Source organism: Carcharhinus amblyrhynchos, unplaced genomic scaffold, assembly GCF_965287045.1.
Source record: "Carcharhinus amblyrhynchos unplaced genomic scaffold, sCarAmb.v2.hapA scaffold_386, whole genome shotgun sequence".
Taxonomy (NCBI): Eukaryota; Metazoa; Chordata; class Chondrichthyes; order Carcharhiniformes; family Carcharhinidae; genus Carcharhinus; species Carcharhinus amblyrhynchos.
In genome coordinates this window covers 32,401-50,926 of record NW_027650126.1, presented here as the reverse complement: position 1 = coordinate 50,926, position 18,526 = coordinate 32,401, and the positions used below count along the sequence as shown (strand labels likewise).

The following is an 18,526-nucleotide window of genomic DNA, read 5'->3' as shown; positions in this document are numbered from 1 at the left end:
TCTAGAAAGAGTACAGAAAAGATTTACTAGGATGCTATCGGACTTGATGGTTTGAGCTACAAGGAGAAGCTGGATAGACTGGGATTGTTTTTCTCTGGAGTGTAGAAGGCTAAGAGGTGACCTTATAGAGGTCTATAAAATAACAAGGAGCACAGATCAGCTAGATAATCAATATCTTTTTCCAAAGGTAGGGGAGTCTAAAACTAGAGGGCATAGGTTTAAGGTGAGAGGGGAAAGATACAAAAGTGTCCAGATGGGCAATTTTTTCACAGAGTGATGAGTGTCTGGAACAAGCTGCCACAGATAGTAGTAGAAGCAGGTACAATTTTGTCTTTTAAAAACAGTTACATGGGTAAGATGGATACATAGGGATATGGGCCAAAGGCAGGCAATTGGGATAAGTTTAGAAGTTTAAAAAAAGGGTGGCATGTATAAGTTGGGCCGAAGGGCCTATTTCCGTGCTGTAAACCTCTGACTCTGGTGCTGGACTCCCCCACCATTGACAGCATTCTTTCTGAATCTACCTTGTCTAACCCTGTTACAATTTTATAGGTTTCTCTGCAATTCTCCCTCACTCTTCTGAACTCCAGTGAATATAATCTTAACCGACTTAGTCTCTCCTCATGTGACAAACCTTCCATCCCAGGAATCAGCCTGGTAAACTTTCGCTGTACTCACTCGTTCTTCCTTATAAGGACACCAAAACTGCACACAATACTCCAAGAGTGGTCTCACCAATGCCCTACACAATTGCAGCAAAACATTCCTATCCCTATAGAAGGCCAACATACCATTTGCTTTCTTTATTGCCTGCTGTACCTGTGCTCTTACTTCCAGCAACTGACACACAAGGAATCCAAGGTCTCGTTGAGTATCCACCTCTCTCAATTTATACCTGTTCAAGTAATAATCTTTCTTCCTATTACTGCTACCAAAGTGGACAACCTCACATTTATCCACATTATACTGCACCTGCCATGCAGATGCCCACACACACAGCCTGTCCAAATTATGCTGAATCATCTCTCCATCCTCCTCACAGCTCACCCTCCAACTCAACTTTACATCATCTGCAAATCTGGAGATAATATCTTTAGTTCCCTCTTCCAAATCATTAATATAGAATGTAAACAATTGGGGTCCAAGCACAGATCCCTGTGGAATCCCACTACTCACTGACTGGCATTCAGAAAATGACCCTTTATGCCAACTCTTTGTTTCCTATCTGCTAACCAGTTTTCTATCCATGAAGGCACTACTGCAATCCATGTGCTTTAACTTTACATAGTAGTCTGTTATGTGAGACCTTATCAAAAGCCCTCTCGAAGTCTAAATAAGCCACATCCACCGGTTCTCCTTGGTCAAGTCTACTCGTTACATCCTCAAAAAATTCCAACAGATCTGTTGAGCATGATTTTCTCTTTTGTAAATCCATGCTGATTTTGTCTGATTATACCACTGCCTTCCAAGTGCTGAGTTATGAAATCTTTGATAATAGATTCTAGCAAAATCCCCAGTACTGATGTTAGGCTCCTGTTTTTTCTCTACTTCCCTTTTTGAATAGTGAGCTTACATTAGCTACCCTCTAATCTGTAGGAACTATTCCAGACTGCAAAGAATTTTGGAAAATAACCAATGGATCTACTACTTCTAGGGCCAATTCCTCAAGTACTCTGGGATGAAGATTAATCAGACCTGGAGATTTATCCACCTTCAATCCCATCAATTTCCCCAAACCACTTCTCTACTAATGCTGATTTCCTTCAGCTCCTCACTAATTACTGCTTTGATTTTCAAATTCCAGCACCTGCGGTATTTTGGTTTTATGCCAATACAAAGACAGGTCTACATCAATGGGGATGAAGTAGAAAGGGTTGAGAGCTTCAAGTTTTAGGTACACCGATCAACAACTTGTCCTGGTCTCCCCCATGCCAACACTATAGTTAAGAAAGCCCACCAATGCCTCCACTTTCTCAGAAGACTAAGGAAATTTGGCTTGTCAGCTACGACTTTTGCCAACTTTTACAGATGCACCATAGAAAGATTTTTTTTGTTTGTATTTTCGGTTAGTATGGTTCCTGCTCTGCCCAAGACCACAAGTAACTACAAAAAGTTGTGAATGTAGCCCAATCCATCATGCAAACTAGCCTCCCATCCACTGACTCTGTCTACACTTCCCACTGCCTCAGCAAAGCAGCCCACATAATTAAGGACCCCATGCACCCCGGACATTCTCTCTTCCACCTTCTTCTACCAGGAAAAAGGTACAAAATTCTGAGGTCACGTACCAACCAACTGAAGAACAGCTTCTTCCCTGCTGCTGTCAGACTTTTGAATGGACTTACCTTGCATTAAGTTGATCTTTCTCTAACCCTAGCTATGACTGTAACACTGCATTCTGCACTCTCTTGTTTCCTTCTCTGAACGGTATGTTTTGTCTGTATAGCATGCAAGCAACTGTACTATTCACTGTATGCTAATACACGTGACAGTAATAAATCAAATCAAAAGGTTTAACAATGCTGCTTAGAGCAGACAGCCAATGTCAGTGGACACCCTGCCTCGGAGGGACTAGGCACTGTAGCTGACTCAGATTCAGACATTCTTTAGAGATTGACCAGTGAGAAGCCTAGCTGATTTCCATCTCAGTTGGATCACTACAGCACCCAACTAATAGTTACCTAGGAACAAAGAAACTCCAGTATACCGACTGCCAAACCATCTCAGATCCGCTAACAGGAAAAGATGGAGGCCTGACTTCTCTGGCTCAGTACCTCATGATATAAACATCAACTGACAAAGCACTAACAGGGATTGCAGAACAAAAGTGCATAATCTTAAGAGAAGTCTATGCCATTCTAGATAGTATGAAGCAATTTTCTCCACACAGAAGGGACTGGAAGTATGGAACTCTTATCCAAAAAGCTGTTGATGCTGGGGCCCTTGAAAATTTCAAATGGAACTCAGTATAACTTTGTAGTTAAGAATATTGAATGTTACGGAAACCAAGATGGGTTGAAGAAGTTAACAAATCATCCAATTGAAGGATGGAGGTGGTGTTAAGGGCTAACTCGTTTAATTACTCTTCTAACGTCCTTTAAACAGCTTGGAAGATGTGAAGCCTCGTTTCACTTGGTTTCCACGAACTCCACCTACCTACAACTTTCTCCAGTCTTGGAATTGGGCTGGTTTGAGAAGAGATGTTAGGAACCATCGCACAGAAACCCTGCAACTCCTGAGGGCTTGTCGGTGGGAACCATCTTTAATGTATGTGGCATGTTCCAGCCACACCATATTATCTAGATAATGCAGCAAATGAGGAACAGCCACAAGATGATACAAATGGGAACAGATCCTAGACTCATTCATATCTAACTTATCTGGTCAGTTCTAACAAGCCAAATGGAACATTGAGACAGTAACCAAACTGGTAGGTAATAAAGTTCCACATAAGACACTTGTTAGTTAAAACTAAAGCTCACAGAATTGATGGAAAATTATTGGCCAATTGCCATCTCTTATCTAACCCAACTCCCAGAGCAGGGATAAGGCAATAAGTGATATTTAGTGCCCCACAATGATTTGTGCTGGGGTCTCAACCATTCGCTGTGTCTTTTAATCATTTAGATACAAGAATGCAGGAAATAGCAGTAGACTCTCGAGCCAACTGCGCCATCCAATAACAGCATAGGCAGTCAGAACTTGCACAGAATTCCCTCCCACTTTCCTGCCTGTTCTCTATAACCCTTGGCTCTCCAGTAGTTTAAAAATCTGTCCACTTCAGCCTTGAATTGTAAGGAAAATAGAGAGCTACCTATCCAAATCTGTCAGTTGCATGATCAGGAGGGTAAAGAGGAGAGAATTGCAGACATTGATCAATTACACAGACAAGTCTGTGGCAGAGAGATCAATACAGGCAAGCAGGAGACCATCAATTTTGCAACAAGATAGATGCAAGTAATTTTTAAATGGTGAAAAGTTAGGGGGGAAATTTAGGATTCTGTGTACAGAGAGTACTTAAATGTAGCAGTCAGGTATAAAGAAAATGATTGGTCCATGGATTGGACAAAAGGAAATACACCCCTGCTATTTAAGCGTGAGTACGAAAGGCCAGTTAGCCAGACACCAGTCAGTGAAAATGACAATGTGCTAACAGAGACTTGTGGAAGGAAAAGTAATTCATATTAATCAAAAGGTGGTTTGAAAATGAAGTGTTTGACAAGTTTTGAGGGTGTAACTCGCAAGGTAGACATGGGTGAACCAATAGATGTAGGAAGTTGGAATTTTGAGAAGGCAATATGTCACACAAGGAGTGACACAAACATAGGGCTCATGAGATTGGATTTAATATAGTAGAATGGATTGTGTATCGTTTTGGTCTCCTCACTTGAGAAAGGATATACAGGCACTGGAGGGAGTGCAAAGGAGATTCATTAGATTGATTCCAGAGTGGAGAAGGTTGGCTTATGAGGAGAGATCGAGCAGACTGGGACTATACTCATTGGAATTCAGAAGAATGAGGGAAGATCTTACAGAAACATACAAGATTATGAAGGGAATAGGTAAGATAGAAGCAGGAAGGATGTTTCCACTGGCAGATGAAACTAGAACTATGGCGCATAGCCTCAAAATAAGGGGGAGCATATTTAGGACTGAGTTGAAGAGGAATGTCTTCACCCAAAGAGTTGTGAATCTATGGAATTCCCTGCCCAGTGAAGCAGTTGTGGCTACCTCATTGAATGATTTTAGGGCAAGGATAGGTACATTTTTGAACAGTTCTGGTGTACGTTTAATGAATCAAATATGTCAGTTATAAAATGCTGGGAGTCACAGTATTGAATGTGTTCTGAAATTCTGTACAGTGGATTCAGGAATATGATTCAGCACTAACCTTGACCAAGTGGTAGCAATTGACAGCCCCAGTCTATCAATGCTTATAACATTTGTTGACTTGATTTACTGTCACATGTATTAGTATACAGTGAAAAGTATTGTTTCTTGTGCGCTATACACACAAAGCATACTATGCATGACGAAGTTAAGGAGAGAGTGAAGAAGGTAATGTTACTGTCATAGGTAGGGTGTAGAGAAAGATCAACTTAATGTGAGGTAGGTTCATTCAACAGTCTGTTGGCAGCAGGGAAGATGCTGTTTTTGAGTTGGTTGGTAAGTATCCTCAGAAATGTACCAACCTTTTTCTCTATTGAAGGTGGATGAGAGTATGTCTGGGGTGCGTGAGGTCTTTGATCATGTTGGCTGCTTTTCCGAGGCAGCGGGAAGGGTAGACAGTGTCAATAGATGGAAGGCTTGTTTGCTTGATGGAATGGGTTTTGTTCACGACTCTTTGTAGTTTACTGCAGACTTGGACAGAGCAGGTGTCATACCAAGCTGTGATGCAACCGCAAAGAGTGCTTTCTATGATGCATCTGTAGAAATTGATGAGAGTTGTAGCAGATATGCCAAATTTCTTTAGTCTCCTGAGAAAGTAGAAGTGTTGGTGGGCTTTCTTAACCAGTGGCAGAATGGAGGGACCAGGACAGATTGGTGGTGATCTGGACATCTAAAAACTTGAAGCTCTTGACCATTTCTATTTCGTCCCCATTGACGTAGACAGGAGAATGTCCTCTACTACGCTTCCTGAAGTCGATGACTATCTCCTTTGTTTTATAGATATTAAAGGAGATATTATTGTCATTTTTCCAGTTCACCAGATTCTCTACCTCTTTCTGCTCTATTGTCTAGAATTAGGGACCTTGTGGTGAAGGATCCTCTTGGGAAGAGTGATCATTGTATGGTGGAGTTTCTGATGCAGATGGAGGAGGAGAAAGTAGGATCCCGGACCTGTGTCCTTTGTTTGAACAGAGGGGAGTGCGATAGGAATTGGCGAATGTAGATTGGGGATGCAGATTGGGAGGTAGGTCTGCTGAGGAACAGTGGAGGATCTTTAAGGAGATCTTTCTTGGTGCTCAGCAGAAATTTATTCCGATGGTAAAGAAGGATCGTAGGAGAGGAGATAATCAGCCATGGATAACGAAGGAGATAAAGGAGAGTATTAAATTAAAAGCTGATGCGTTTAGAGTGGCTAAGAGTAGTGGGCGAGAAGAGGATTGGGAGAGGTTTAAATATCAACAAAAAATGACGAAGAAGTTGATAAAGAAAGGAAGGATAAACTATGAATCTAGGCTAGCGCTAAATATAAAAAAGGACAGTGAGAGTTTTTATAAATATATAAAAAGGAGAAGGCTGGCTAGGGTGAATGTTGGACCATTAGAGGATGAGAGGTGGATTTAGTGGTGGGGGATGAGGAAATGGCTGAGGCCTTAAATAACTTTTTTGCTTCGGTCTTCACAGAGGAGGACGCGAATAGTTTGCCGGGTGTTAACGATGGAAAGATGGTAGGAGTGGAGGGCCTGAATGAGATCATTGTTACTACAGAGGCAGTGCTCGACAGACTAGAGGGGCTGATGGTGGACAAGTCCCCAGGACCGGATGGAATGCATCCAAGGGTTCTGAAGGAAATGGCAGAGGTGATAGTGGATGCTTTGGTGATTATTTTCCAAACTTTGCTGGATTCCAGGGAAGTGCCGGAAGATTGGAAAACGGCTAATGTTACATCGCTGTTTAAAAAGGGTAGCAGGCAAAAGGCAGGGAATTATAGGCCAGTTAGTTTAACGTCTGTTGTAGGAAAAATGCTTGAATCCGTAATCAAAGAGGAAATAGCGAGGCGTCTTGAGAAGAATTGTTTGATAGAGCAGACGCAGCACAGTTTCGTTAAGGGAAAGTTGTGTCTGACGAATTTATTGGAATTCTATGAGGATGTGTCTAGTGCGGTCGATAGAGGGGAACCGGTGGATGTGGTGTTTCTCGATTTTCAGAAGGCGTTTGATAAGGTGCCGCACAAAAGGTTGTTACAGAAGGTTAGGGGGCATGGAGTTGGGGGTAGGGTGTTAGCGTGGATAGGGGATTGGCTGTCAAGTAGGAGGCAGAGAGTGGGTGTCAATGGGTGCTATTCGGATTGGCGGTTGGTGACTAGTGGAGTGCCCCAGGGATCAGTGCTGGGGCCTCAGCTATTTACCATTTATATAGATGATCTGGAGGAGGGAGCCGAGCGTAAGGTGTCGAAATTTGCTGATGACACAAAGATAAGTGGAACAGCAAATTGTGCAGAGGGTGTGGAAAGCGTGCAGAGGGACCTAGATAGGCTGAGCGAGTGGGCGAGGACCTGGCAGATGGAATACAATGTTGGCAAGTGTGAGGTTAAGCACTTTGGTAGGAATAATGGTAGGAAGGACTACTACTTACAGGGCGAAAAGCTGCAGCATGCTACAGTGCAGAGGGACCTGGGGGTCCTTGTGCATGAGTTGCAAAAACCCAGCCTGCAGGTGCAGCAGGTGGTCAGGAAGGCAAATGGGATGCTGGCCTTCATAGCGAGGGGGATTGAATATGAAAGTAGGGAGGTCTTGCTGCAACTGTACAGGGCACTGGTGAGGCCACAGTTGGAGTACTGTGTGCAGTTTTGGTCGCCGCACTTGCGCAAGGATATTTTGGCCTTGGAGGGAGTGCAGAGGTTCACTAGGCTGATACTGGAGTTGACGGGGTTGAGCTATGAGGAGGGGCTGAATAGACTGGGCTTGTACTCATTAGAGTTTAGAAGGATGAAGGGAGATCTTATTGAGACGTATAAAATGATGAAAGGGATGGATAGGGTAGAGGTGGAGAGGTTCTTCCCACTCAAAGGACAGCAGGACTAGAGCGCACAGCCTCAAGATAAGGCAGGGGGCAGTTTAGAAGAGTTGAGGAGGAACTTCTTTGCTCAAAGGGTGGTGAATCTCTGGAATTCTCTGCCGGTTGAAGTGGTGGAGGCTACCTCGCTAAATATATTTAAGACGCGGGTAGATAGGTTTTTGGTAGGCAAGGGGATTAAGGGTTATGGGGAGAAAGCGGGAAAGTGGAACTGAGCCACTTCAGATCAGCCATGATCTTATTGAATGGTGGGGCAGGCTTGAAGGGCTAGATGGTCTACTCCTGCTCCTATTTTTATGTTCTTATGTTCCTATACTCCATCTCATTATCGTTTGAAGTCTGACCCACAATGGTGGTGTCATCATCAAACTTGAAAAGTGAGCTGGAGGGGAATTTGAACAGTCCACTGTTGGCGGTGTACAAAAAGTATAGTAAGGGGTTGAGGACACAGCCTTGCAGAGTACCGGTGTTGAGGATGATCGTGGAGGTCATGCCTAGCCTTACTAAAATAGACGTAATGGCTAAAAACCAGCTCAATCCCAGATTCTGCATTCCTCCCAAATCCTTTAGTCTGAAGACATGGAGTCCTCAACCTCTCAGATAGAACACATTATACTGAAGTGCATAAAAACTTCAGGACTTGATAATTATTGCACAGTGCTCACTTGGGCTCATTGGAAGATTCTGCTTTAACTGCTAATATTCTGAAAAGCAAAGTCAAGTTCCAACACTTACTTCACTCTCCAGCTTCCCACTTTCACATCTTACATCATTCTGATTCTACATCAGAAAGGATAGTAGGACTAGGGGGCATAGCCTCAAGATAAAGGGGGGGCGGTTTAGAACAGAGTTGAGGAGGAACTTCTTCACTCAAAGGGTGGTGAATCTCTGGAATTCTCTGCCCGTTGAAGTGGTGGAGGCTGCCTCGCTAAATATTTTTAAGACGCGGGTTGATGGGTTTTTGATGAGAGAGGGGATTAAGGGTTATGGGGAGAGGGCGGGAATGTGGAACTGAGCCACGACAGATCAGCCATGATCTTATTGAATGGCGGGGCAGGCACGAAGGGCTAGTTGGCCTACTCCTGCTCCTATTTCTTATGTTCTTATGACCAGAACTAAACACATCGTTCCACCTGAGGCCTAACCAATGAATTGTGAATCATTGGACCTTTCCATACAAAGTTACATATTTTGTTAGCTACTTCAGCCCATTGCCCTCATGATCCCAACTCCCCCTGGCCCTGCTAATTAACTAACCAGCGTGTACAGTTAGAATGGGTCATGGACATTTTTCCTTGTACAGTTTTAACTCAGCCTTTTAATTTATATTCTTGTGTTAAGACAAAACTCAAACAGAATTCTAACCAATATGGTTAAAGGAGGGGCAGGACTGGCAGCTGAATGTTCCAGGGTATAAGTGTTCTGGGCATGATAAAGGAGGAGTGGCGCTCTTAGTTAGGGAGCAGATCACAGCGGTGCAGAGGGAGGATAACATGGAGGGGTTGGAAACTGAGTCTTTGTGGGTGAAGTTGAGGAATAGGAATAGGAAGGGGGCCATTACTATGCTGGAAGTGTACTATAGGCTGCCCGATAGCCTGTTTCCCAGGCTGATTTGTTCTTTGTTCTTTTATTTAAGAAGGGTAGCAAGGATAACCCGGGTAACTATAGGCCGGTGAGCTTGACGTCCATGGTAGGGAAATTGTTGGAGAGGATTCTTAGAGATAGGATGTATGCGCATTTAGAACGGAATAATCTCATTAGTGATAGACAGCATAGTTTTGTAAGACAGAGGTCATGCCTCACAAATTTGGTGGAGTTTTTTGAGGAGGTGACAAAAACGGTTAAAGACGGTAGAGCCGTGGATGTCACCTATATGGATTTTAGTAAAGCATTTGACAAAGTCCCTCATGGCAGGTTGGTGCAAAAGGTTAAATCTCATGGGATAAAAGGAGAGGTGACTAGATGGGTAGAGAGCTGACTTGGCCACAGAAGACAGAGGGTAGTTGTGGAAGGGTCTTTTTCCGGCTGGAGGTCTGTGACCAGTGGTGTTCCGCAGGGCTCTGTACTGGGACCTCTGCTATTTGTGATATATATAAATGATTTGGAAGAAGGTGTAATTGGTGTGACCAGTAAGTTTGCAGATGACACAAAAATGGCTGGACTTGCGAATAGCGATGACCATTGTCAGACAATACAGTAGGATGTAGATAGGCTGGAAAATCGAGCGGAGAAATGGCAGATGGACCTTAATCCAGATAAATGTGAAGTGATGCATTTTAGTGGGACTAATGTACGGGGGGAGGTAAACAATAAATGGCAGAACCATCAAAAGTATAGACGCACAGAGGGACCTGGGTGTGCAAGTCCACAGATCCTTGAAGGTGGCAGCACTGGAGGAGAAGGTGGTGAAGGAGGCATATGGCATGCTTGCCTTTATAGGACGGGGTATAGAGTATAAAAATTGGTGTCCGATGTTACAGCTGTATAGAACGTTGGTTAGGCCACTTTTGGAGTACTGCGTCCAGTTCTGGTCGCCGCACTACTAGAAGGACATGGAGGCTTTGGAGGGAGTGCAGAGAAGGTTTACTAGGATGTTACCTGGTAGGGTGGGTCTCAGCTTAGGTGGGTCTTAGGGTGGTGGTTGATGGTAAATATTCATCATGGAGTTCGGTTACGAGTGGTGTGCCTCAGGGATCTGTTTTGGGGCCACTGCTGTTTGTAATTTTTATTAATGATCTGGATGAGGGTATAGTTGGGTGGATTAGTAAATTTGCTGATGACACCAAAGTCGGAGGTGTGGTAGATAGTGAGGAAGGGTGTCATAGTTTGCAGGAAGACTTAGACAGGTTGCAGAGCTGGGCCGAGAGGTGGAGGATGGAGTTTAATGCGGAGAAGTGTGAGGTAATTCACTTTGGTAGGAATAACAGATGTGTTGAGTATAGGGCTAACGGGAGGACTTTGAATAGTGTGGATGAGCAGAGGGATCTAGGTGTATGTGTACATAGATCCCTGAAAGTTGGGAATCAAGTAGATAAGGTTATTAAGAAGGCATACGGTGTCTTGGCGTTTATTGGTAGGGGGATTGAATTTAGGAGTCGCAGCGTCATGTTGCAACTGTACACAACTCTGGTGCGGCCGCACTTGGAGTACTGTGTGCAGTTCTGGTCCCCACATTACAGGAAGGATGTGGAGGCTTTGGAGAGGGTGCAGAGGAGTTTACCAGGATGTTGCCTGGTATGGAGGGGAGGTCCTATGAGGAGAGGCTGAGGGATTTGGGGTTGTTTTCGCTGGAAAGAAGGCGGCTAAGAGGGGATCTTTTGAAACATATAAGATGATTAGAGGTTTAGATAGGGTGGATAGTGATAGCCTTTTTCCTCTGATGGAGAAATCTAGCACGAGGGGGCATGGCTTTAAATTAAGGGGGGGTAGTTATAGGACGGATGTCAGGGGTAGGTTCTTTACTCAGAGGGTGGTGAGGGATTGGAATGCCCTGCCTGCTGCAGTTGTAAATGCGCCTAGTTTGGGGGCGTTTAAGAGATCCGTGGATAGGTTTATGGACGAGAAGGGATTGGTTTAGGTTAGTGGGTCATTGTTTTGTAACTGGTTGGCGCAACATCGTGGGCCGAAGGGCCTGTTCTGCGCTGTAATGTTCTATGTTCTATGTTAGCTATGAGGAGAGATTGGGTAAACTGGGGTTGTTCTCCCTGGAAAGATGGAGAATGAGGGGAGACCTAATAGAGGTGTATAAGATTATGAGGGGTATGGATAGGGTGAACTGTGGGAAGCTTTTTCCCAGGTCGGAGGTGACAAACACGAGGGGTCACAGGTTCAAGGTGAGGAGGGTGGGGTTTAACTCAGATATCAGAGGGACGTATTTTACACAGAGGGTGGTGGTGGTGGCCTGGAATGCACTGCCAAGCAAGGTGGTGGAGGCGGACATGCTGGGATCGTTTAAGACTTACCTGGATAGTCACATGAGCAGACTGGGAATGGAGGGATACAGAAGAATGGTCCAGTTGGATCAATGAGCAGCCGAAGGGCCTGTTTCCTGTGCTGTATTGTTCTTTGTTCTTATTGAAATATCTAAGGGGGCTCAACTGCTTAGATGCTGAGAGAATGTTTCCCCTTGTAAGGGTGTCTGCAACTAGGGGCACAGTTTCAAAACAAAAGTCATAAAACATAGAAACTGGAAGCAAGAGCAGACCATTCGGCCCTTCGAGCCTGCTCCACCATTCATAATGATCATGTCTGATCATCAAATTAATTCAATATCTTGATCTCCTCTTCTCCCATATCCCTTGATCTCTTTAGCCCAAGAGCTATAACTAATTTCTTTTTGAAATCACACAATGTTTTGGCCTCAGGTACTTTGTCTGGTAGTGAATTCCACACATTCACCACCCTCTGGGTGAAGAAATTTCTCCTTACCTCAGGTCTTATACTCAAACTATGGCCTCTAGTCCTGTACTCCCACACCATTGGGAATATTCTTTCTGAATCTACCTGTCCAACCCTATTAGAATTTTATTAGTTTCTACGAGATCCCCTCTCATCCTTCTAAACTCCAATGAATACAATCCTAATTAACTTAGTCTCTCATGTAACTGACCTGCCATTCTAGGAATCAGTCTGGTGAACCTTTGCTGTACTCCCTCTATAGCAAGGACATCCTTCCTTAAATAGGGACACCAAAACTGCACACAATACTTCAGGTGTGGCCTCATCAACACCTTATACAATTGCAGCAAATCATCCCTATCACTATACTCCAATCCTCTCGCTATAAAGGCCAACATACCATTTGCCTTCTTTGCTGCCTACTGTACCTGCGCACTTACTTTCAATGACTGATGCATGAGGACACCAAGGCCTCGCTAAGTATCTCAATTTACACCAATTCAAGTAATCTGTCTTCCTACTATTGCTACCAAAGTGGATAACCTCATTTATCCACATTATACTGTATTTGCCATGCATATGCCACTCACTCAGCCTGTCCAAATCTCACAGAAACAATTCACCAACCTCTTCAGCTCACCCTCCCACCCAATGTTGTATCACCTGCAAATTTGGAGCTAATACATTTAATTCCCTCTTCCAAATCATTAATATATAATGTGAACAGTTGGGATCCTAGTGCAGATCCCTGTAGAACCCCACTAGTCATTGCCGGCCAAATCAGAAAAGGCCCATTTATGCTAACTCTTTGCACTTCCTATCTGCTAACCAGCTTTCTGTCCATCTCAAGACATTACCTGCGATCCCAAACACTTTAACTTTACATAGTAGTCTGGTGAGAAACTTTGCTGAAAGCCTTCTGAAAGTCTAAATAAACCACATCCACTGGTCCTCCTCAGCAGAGTCTTCCATTTAATTCTCTTCCACGTAGGCTGAGTCATATACATGAGGCCAAGTTAGACAAATATTTGATTGACAACAGAGTAAAGGGATATTGGGGACAGGCAGGAAAGTGGAGTTAAGACCACAATCAGGTTAGCCATATTGAGGGGCTGAATAGTCTCCTCCTATTTTTATGCTATATTCAGTTGGGCCCACTCACTTTCCAATTCATGGGCCAGGGAGACTCAATACAGTGACCACACAATAAATGCAGGCAGTTACGACAGACCTATACTGCTTCCAGTACAAGTAGCAAATGAAACAAGTGAATCCACTCACCTCTCTGCTAAGCTGGCGCCAACAGTCAACCCATGACGTGTACACAGCAGCATAGGGAGGGAGGCCACCAACCAGGCTAAGGAGAGACACACACATTAGACAGTGATTCAACAACCAGCACAGAGGGGAAAATCTGCTGTTACACAGCGCAGCACCAGGCAGAACAACACTCTACAAGGAGGAGATGATCTCTTTCTTTTTGGCTGCATTGCACATGGCCTGGCACTCATTGGAACTGACATTTTGATAGCTGTCACTCTACAACCTCATTCCTTGCATTAATGCCCTGCTCGTGACATCTTCTCATCAAAAACAGCTGCCATACATTTTCACTGCATGGAATATTCAATGATGCATCATTCTTGATATATACTGAATGGGATACTTGGTGGTACAATGTATTTGATATACACTGAATGGGAAATGTGATGGTACATTATATTTGTAGTACACTAGATGGGATACTCAATAGTACAGTGTACTCGACATATACTGCATGGGATACTTGATGGTGCATTGTGCTCAATGTACACTGAATGGGATACTTGAGAATACAATGTATTTGATATACACTGACTGGGATACTTGATGGTACACTGCACTCGATATACACTGCATGGGATACTCGGTACAGTGTACTCGATCTAAAGTGCATGGGGTACTCGATGGTACAGTGTACTTGATATACACTGCATGGGGTACTTGATTGTACAGTGCACTCAATATACTGAATATGATACTCGGTACAGTAATGCGATATATACTGTATGGGATACTTGATGGTACATTAGGTACAGAGTGTTCAACTTCAGCAGCAGGTGGATTGCAATCATCTTTTCCAGTTCAATTGGGAGAAGCAGACTGCATTCTTGCTTCCTGCTGAAAGACAGGTGTGTTACCTTTATTGGTAGAGGGATTGAATTTCGGAGCCGTGAGGTCATGTTGCAACTGTACAAAACTCTGATGCAGCCGCACTTGGAGTATTGCGTACAGTTCTGGTCGCTGCATTATAAGAGGAATGTGGAGGCATTGGAAAGGGTGCAGAGGAGGTTTACCAGGATGTTGCCTGGTATGGTGGGAAGGTCTTATGAGGAAAGGCTGAGGGACTTGAGGTTATTTTCATTAGAGAGAAGAAGGTTACGAGGTGACCTCATTGAGGCATACAAGATGATCAGAGGGTTAGATAGGGTGGACAATGAGAGCCTTTTTCCTCGGATGGTGATGGCTAACACAAGGGGACATAGCTTTAAATTAAGGGGTGGTAATTATAGGACAGATGTCAGAGGTAGGCTCTTTACTCAGTGGGTAGTAAGGGCATAGAATGCCCAGCCTGCAGCATTGTGGACTCGTCAACTTTAAGGGCATTCAAATGGTCAGTGGATCGGCATATGGATAACACTGGAATAGTTTAGGTTACAATGTCATTAGACTGGTTCCACTGGTCGGCGCAACATCGAGGGCCGAAGGGCCTGTACTGCGCTGTAATGCTCTATGTTCTATTTATTGCTTAGTGCAGACAGAGCTTTGCTCTGTATCTAACCCTGTGCTGTACCTGTCAAGGCTATGTTAGCTGCTACTGCTAAGTGACTAAACACATTCCATTTCCCAGGAATAACATCCTTGATTCTATGAGCAAGAAATTCAGACATAAGTCTACAACTACTAAGTCTCCCACACAAAGCATGGGGTTTGAGAAAAGATTGGAGGGCTAACTCACCCACAGTTGTTGACTGCCATCAGATTGGAGACGAGTACAAAGGGGTAGGTCAACATACTGGCAAGGAACTGTTAAAGAAATGAGTAGACAGACAGTGAAAGAATGCACACCACCAAGGGTGATTGATTGTTTTGATAAAGCAGCAGCAACACAGCTCGGTCACCCTTCTTTTCACTTTACTATTATTGTCACAAGTAGGCTTACGCTAATGCTGCAACAAAGTTATTGTGAAAATCCCCCAGTTGCCACACTCCAGCACCTGTTCAGGTACACAGAGGGAGAATTTAGCATGGCCAATACACCGAACCAGCATGTCTTTGGAGTGTGGGAGGAAACTGGAGCATTTGGATGAAACCCAAGCAGACACAATGTTCAGACTCTATACAGACCGTGACCTAAGCAGGGAACTGAACCCTGGTCCCTAGCACTGTGGTGCTAACCACTGTGCCACCTTGCTACCATGTTTCTGCAGCAGCAGTACACAGCCAGCTGTGCAGAGCAGGGACAAAGCTCCAGCTTCTTACTGTCCTCTCATTTAATGTATCAATCCAGGTCTTTGCTCATTGTCATTTATCTACAGCTTCTGTCTGTGCTTCAGTTTTGAGTTATCCAAACCCCGAGACCCAACAAAGCCAGGCTGAACAGCAGCAAGCAATAGTGCTGGGGCTTCATGAGCTCAGAAGGACCTGTAGTTTGACTCAAACTCTGTCTTCGTATGCCTGACCCCAACCCCTTAATGCAGGGGGCCTAAAGCTGACATTTCTTGCTGTACCATTTCATTTCAGAGCAGCATTCAGTTTATTAACACAGCAGGCAAGTTACTGAATCTCAGAAATGTTATGGTACAGGAAACTGCCATTTGGGCCATCATGTCTGCACTGGCTCTGTGAATGAACAACTCAGCTAATGTCATTCCCCTGCCTTTTCCCCTACCCCTTCACATTCTTCCTTTTCAGAGAACAGACTCCCTTGTGAAAACTTTAATTGAAGCTGTCTCCACCATTCTCTCAGACAGTGCAATCCACAACCAAACCACTTGCTGCTTGAATACATTCTTCCTCATATCACTGCTGCTTCTTTTACTAATTACTTTTAAGCATTGCTCTCTTGTTTTTGACCCTTTCAAAAGTGGGAAGTGTTTCTCCCTCTGCCCAGAGCTCTCAGCATTTTGAATACTTTTATCAAATTCCTCTTCTGCTTTCAGTTAAAGTTTATTTATTAGTCACAAGCAGACTTACCTTAACACTGCAATGAAGTTAGTATGAAAATCCCCTAGTCATCGTACTCTGGTGCCTATTCCCGGAGGGGAATGAAGATGTGTGTATTTAGCTGTTTGAAGATGCACTGTGCCATTACAATGTGATGGGTGATTGCTGCTACGAATGAATAAAAAGATGGATGAAGTTAAAAATGGCACTCACCCCAGTCACAGCTTGTGAGTAACTCCTCAGTTCCCCAATCTGAGAGCCCTAAAAACAAGTCACAATAAAAAAGTCAGCAAAAAACACGCATCTCAGCTCATCACTATAAACACAAACTTTCCCACATTCCAACTTCAGGAGTCCAGTCCTCAAAGCTGACACTGCAGTCCCAGACACAGCAGCTGTCCCTCGTGACACTCTTGCTTCCAGTGCTCAGCGACACCCCCATCTGCAACCTCCCGCTTCTCTGCCCCGGTGATCCTGCCCACCTCCCTCACACTGGTGACCCTGCTCCCCCGCCCCCTCCCTGCCACAGAGACTCTGCTTCACTCTGACGACAAAAATGACCCCGCCCCAGAAACCCTGCCCTCCCCCCAACCCCCGCCCGGGTGACCTCCCACCACTGCCCAGGTGACATCCCCCTCCACATTCCCTCTCTCCACTGCCCAGGTGACCCCTCTCTTCTCCCCTGCCCAGATAATTCTGCTCTCCCCCCCAGCCCGGTGACCTTGTTCCCTCCTCCGCCTTAGTGATCCTGCTCCTCTGCCCAGCTCCAGTGACCACACCCCTGTAATCCTAATCCCAATTTCCTGTCACTCCCCTCCCTAGCCCAGGTGACCTTGCTCCCCTGCCAAAGTGCTTAGTACTCACAGTTTTCCCACCTCAGTGCTTTTACTCCCTCACATCCAGCCTCCCCTCCCTCCCCCCCCACCCCAAGGGCTTGGTGACCCCCTCAGAACCCACCACCCCCCCTTTCCCTCCTGTCCTAGTGCTTGGTACCCCTCACAACTGCTATCCCAATGCTTGATGTCTCCTCAACCTCATCCAAACCTTCCTAGCTTTCTCTGGCTGCTCAGTGTCCTTCAGCAAACCAACCACAGTTGTTCTAAGAAAGCAGGTTGTGTAAGTGGGAGTTTTCACCATTTTTCCTGTTTTGATTTCAGACTTCCAGGTCTAGCTGTTTTTCTAAGTCTATAATACTTTAAATCATTCCTTAATTCTCAAAAAATGACTGCCAATTACAGAGTCAACTCACTTTCAAAGTATAAGCATTTGATGCAAGCTAAAGAGTGTAATACTGAATGAAAACTACAACTGGGATACAGCGGCACTTGGAACGGACCACAGCCCAATGTAGAGAGCAAGCGAGAAATGAAACGTCTCCTGGTATAGACATCCAGAGAAGGGGAACATTTCCCAGTGCAGAGAGAGAGAGAGAGAGAGAAAATGGGGAATTTTCCTGCTATTGAGTGAGCGTACAGAGAGAAAGAGAATGTTTAATGGTGTAGACAGAGCGAGAGAGGCTGTTTTAATGTGCAAAGAGAGAGAGGAAGAAAAGGAATGTATCACATTGTAGAGACAGAAAAACACGTAGAGACAGAAAAACATGTTTCATAGTACACAAAGTGAGTGGGAAAGGGGATGTTTGCCGGCGTAGACAGAGAGAGAGAGCAAGAGAAAGAAAACGTTTGCCGGTGTAGACAGAGAGAAAAGGGAACGTTTTTGGTCACCTTATTATAGACAGCGGGCAAAGTATGACCTCCTCTTGGGAAATAAGGAAGGGCAGGTGACAGAAGTGTTATGAGGGATCACTTTGGGACCAGTGACCATAATTCCATTAGTTTTAAGATAGCTATGGAGAATAATAGGTCTCGCCCAAAAGTTAAAATTCTAAATTGGGGCAAGGCCAATTTTGATGGTATCGGGCAGGAACTTTCAAAAGTTAATTGGGGGAATCCATGGGCAGGCAAAGAGACGTCTGGTAAGTGGAAGGCTTTCAAAAGTGCGTTAACCAGGGTTCAGGGTAAGCACATAGGCTGGGCGAATGGGCCAGGAAATGGCAAATGGAATTTAATGTTGGCAAGTGTCAGGTGGTCCACTTTGGTAGGAAGGACTATTACTTACGTGGCGAAAAACTGCAGCAGGCGACGGTGCAGAGGGACCTCGGGGTCCTTGTGCATGAGTC

The 18,526-nt window shown here is 44.6% G+C and overlaps 1 protein-coding gene and 1 non-coding gene across 2 annotated transcripts in view; both read right to left on the bottom strand.

Moving 5' to 3' along the window:
* Positions 1-18,526, bottom strand: part of mtch2 (mitochondrial carrier homolog 2) — a 41,443-nt gene that overhangs the window by 2,642 nt on the left and 20,275 nt on the right. Inside the window, exons 9-11 of the mRNA XM_080183718.1 lie at positions 16,561-16,608; positions 15,140-15,207; positions 13,423-13,498 (exon numbers count right to left, since the gene is read on the bottom strand). Of these exons, the coding sequence (XP_080039844.1) occupies positions 13,423-13,498; positions 15,140-15,207; positions 16,561-16,608 (192 nt within the window). The remainder of the gene's footprint in view (positions 1-13,422; positions 13,499-15,139; positions 15,208-16,560; positions 16,609-18,526) is intronic.
* On the bottom strand, positions 3,200-3,330 carry LOC145339298 (small Cajal body-specific RNA 14). Its single transcript, XR_013886016.1, has one exon.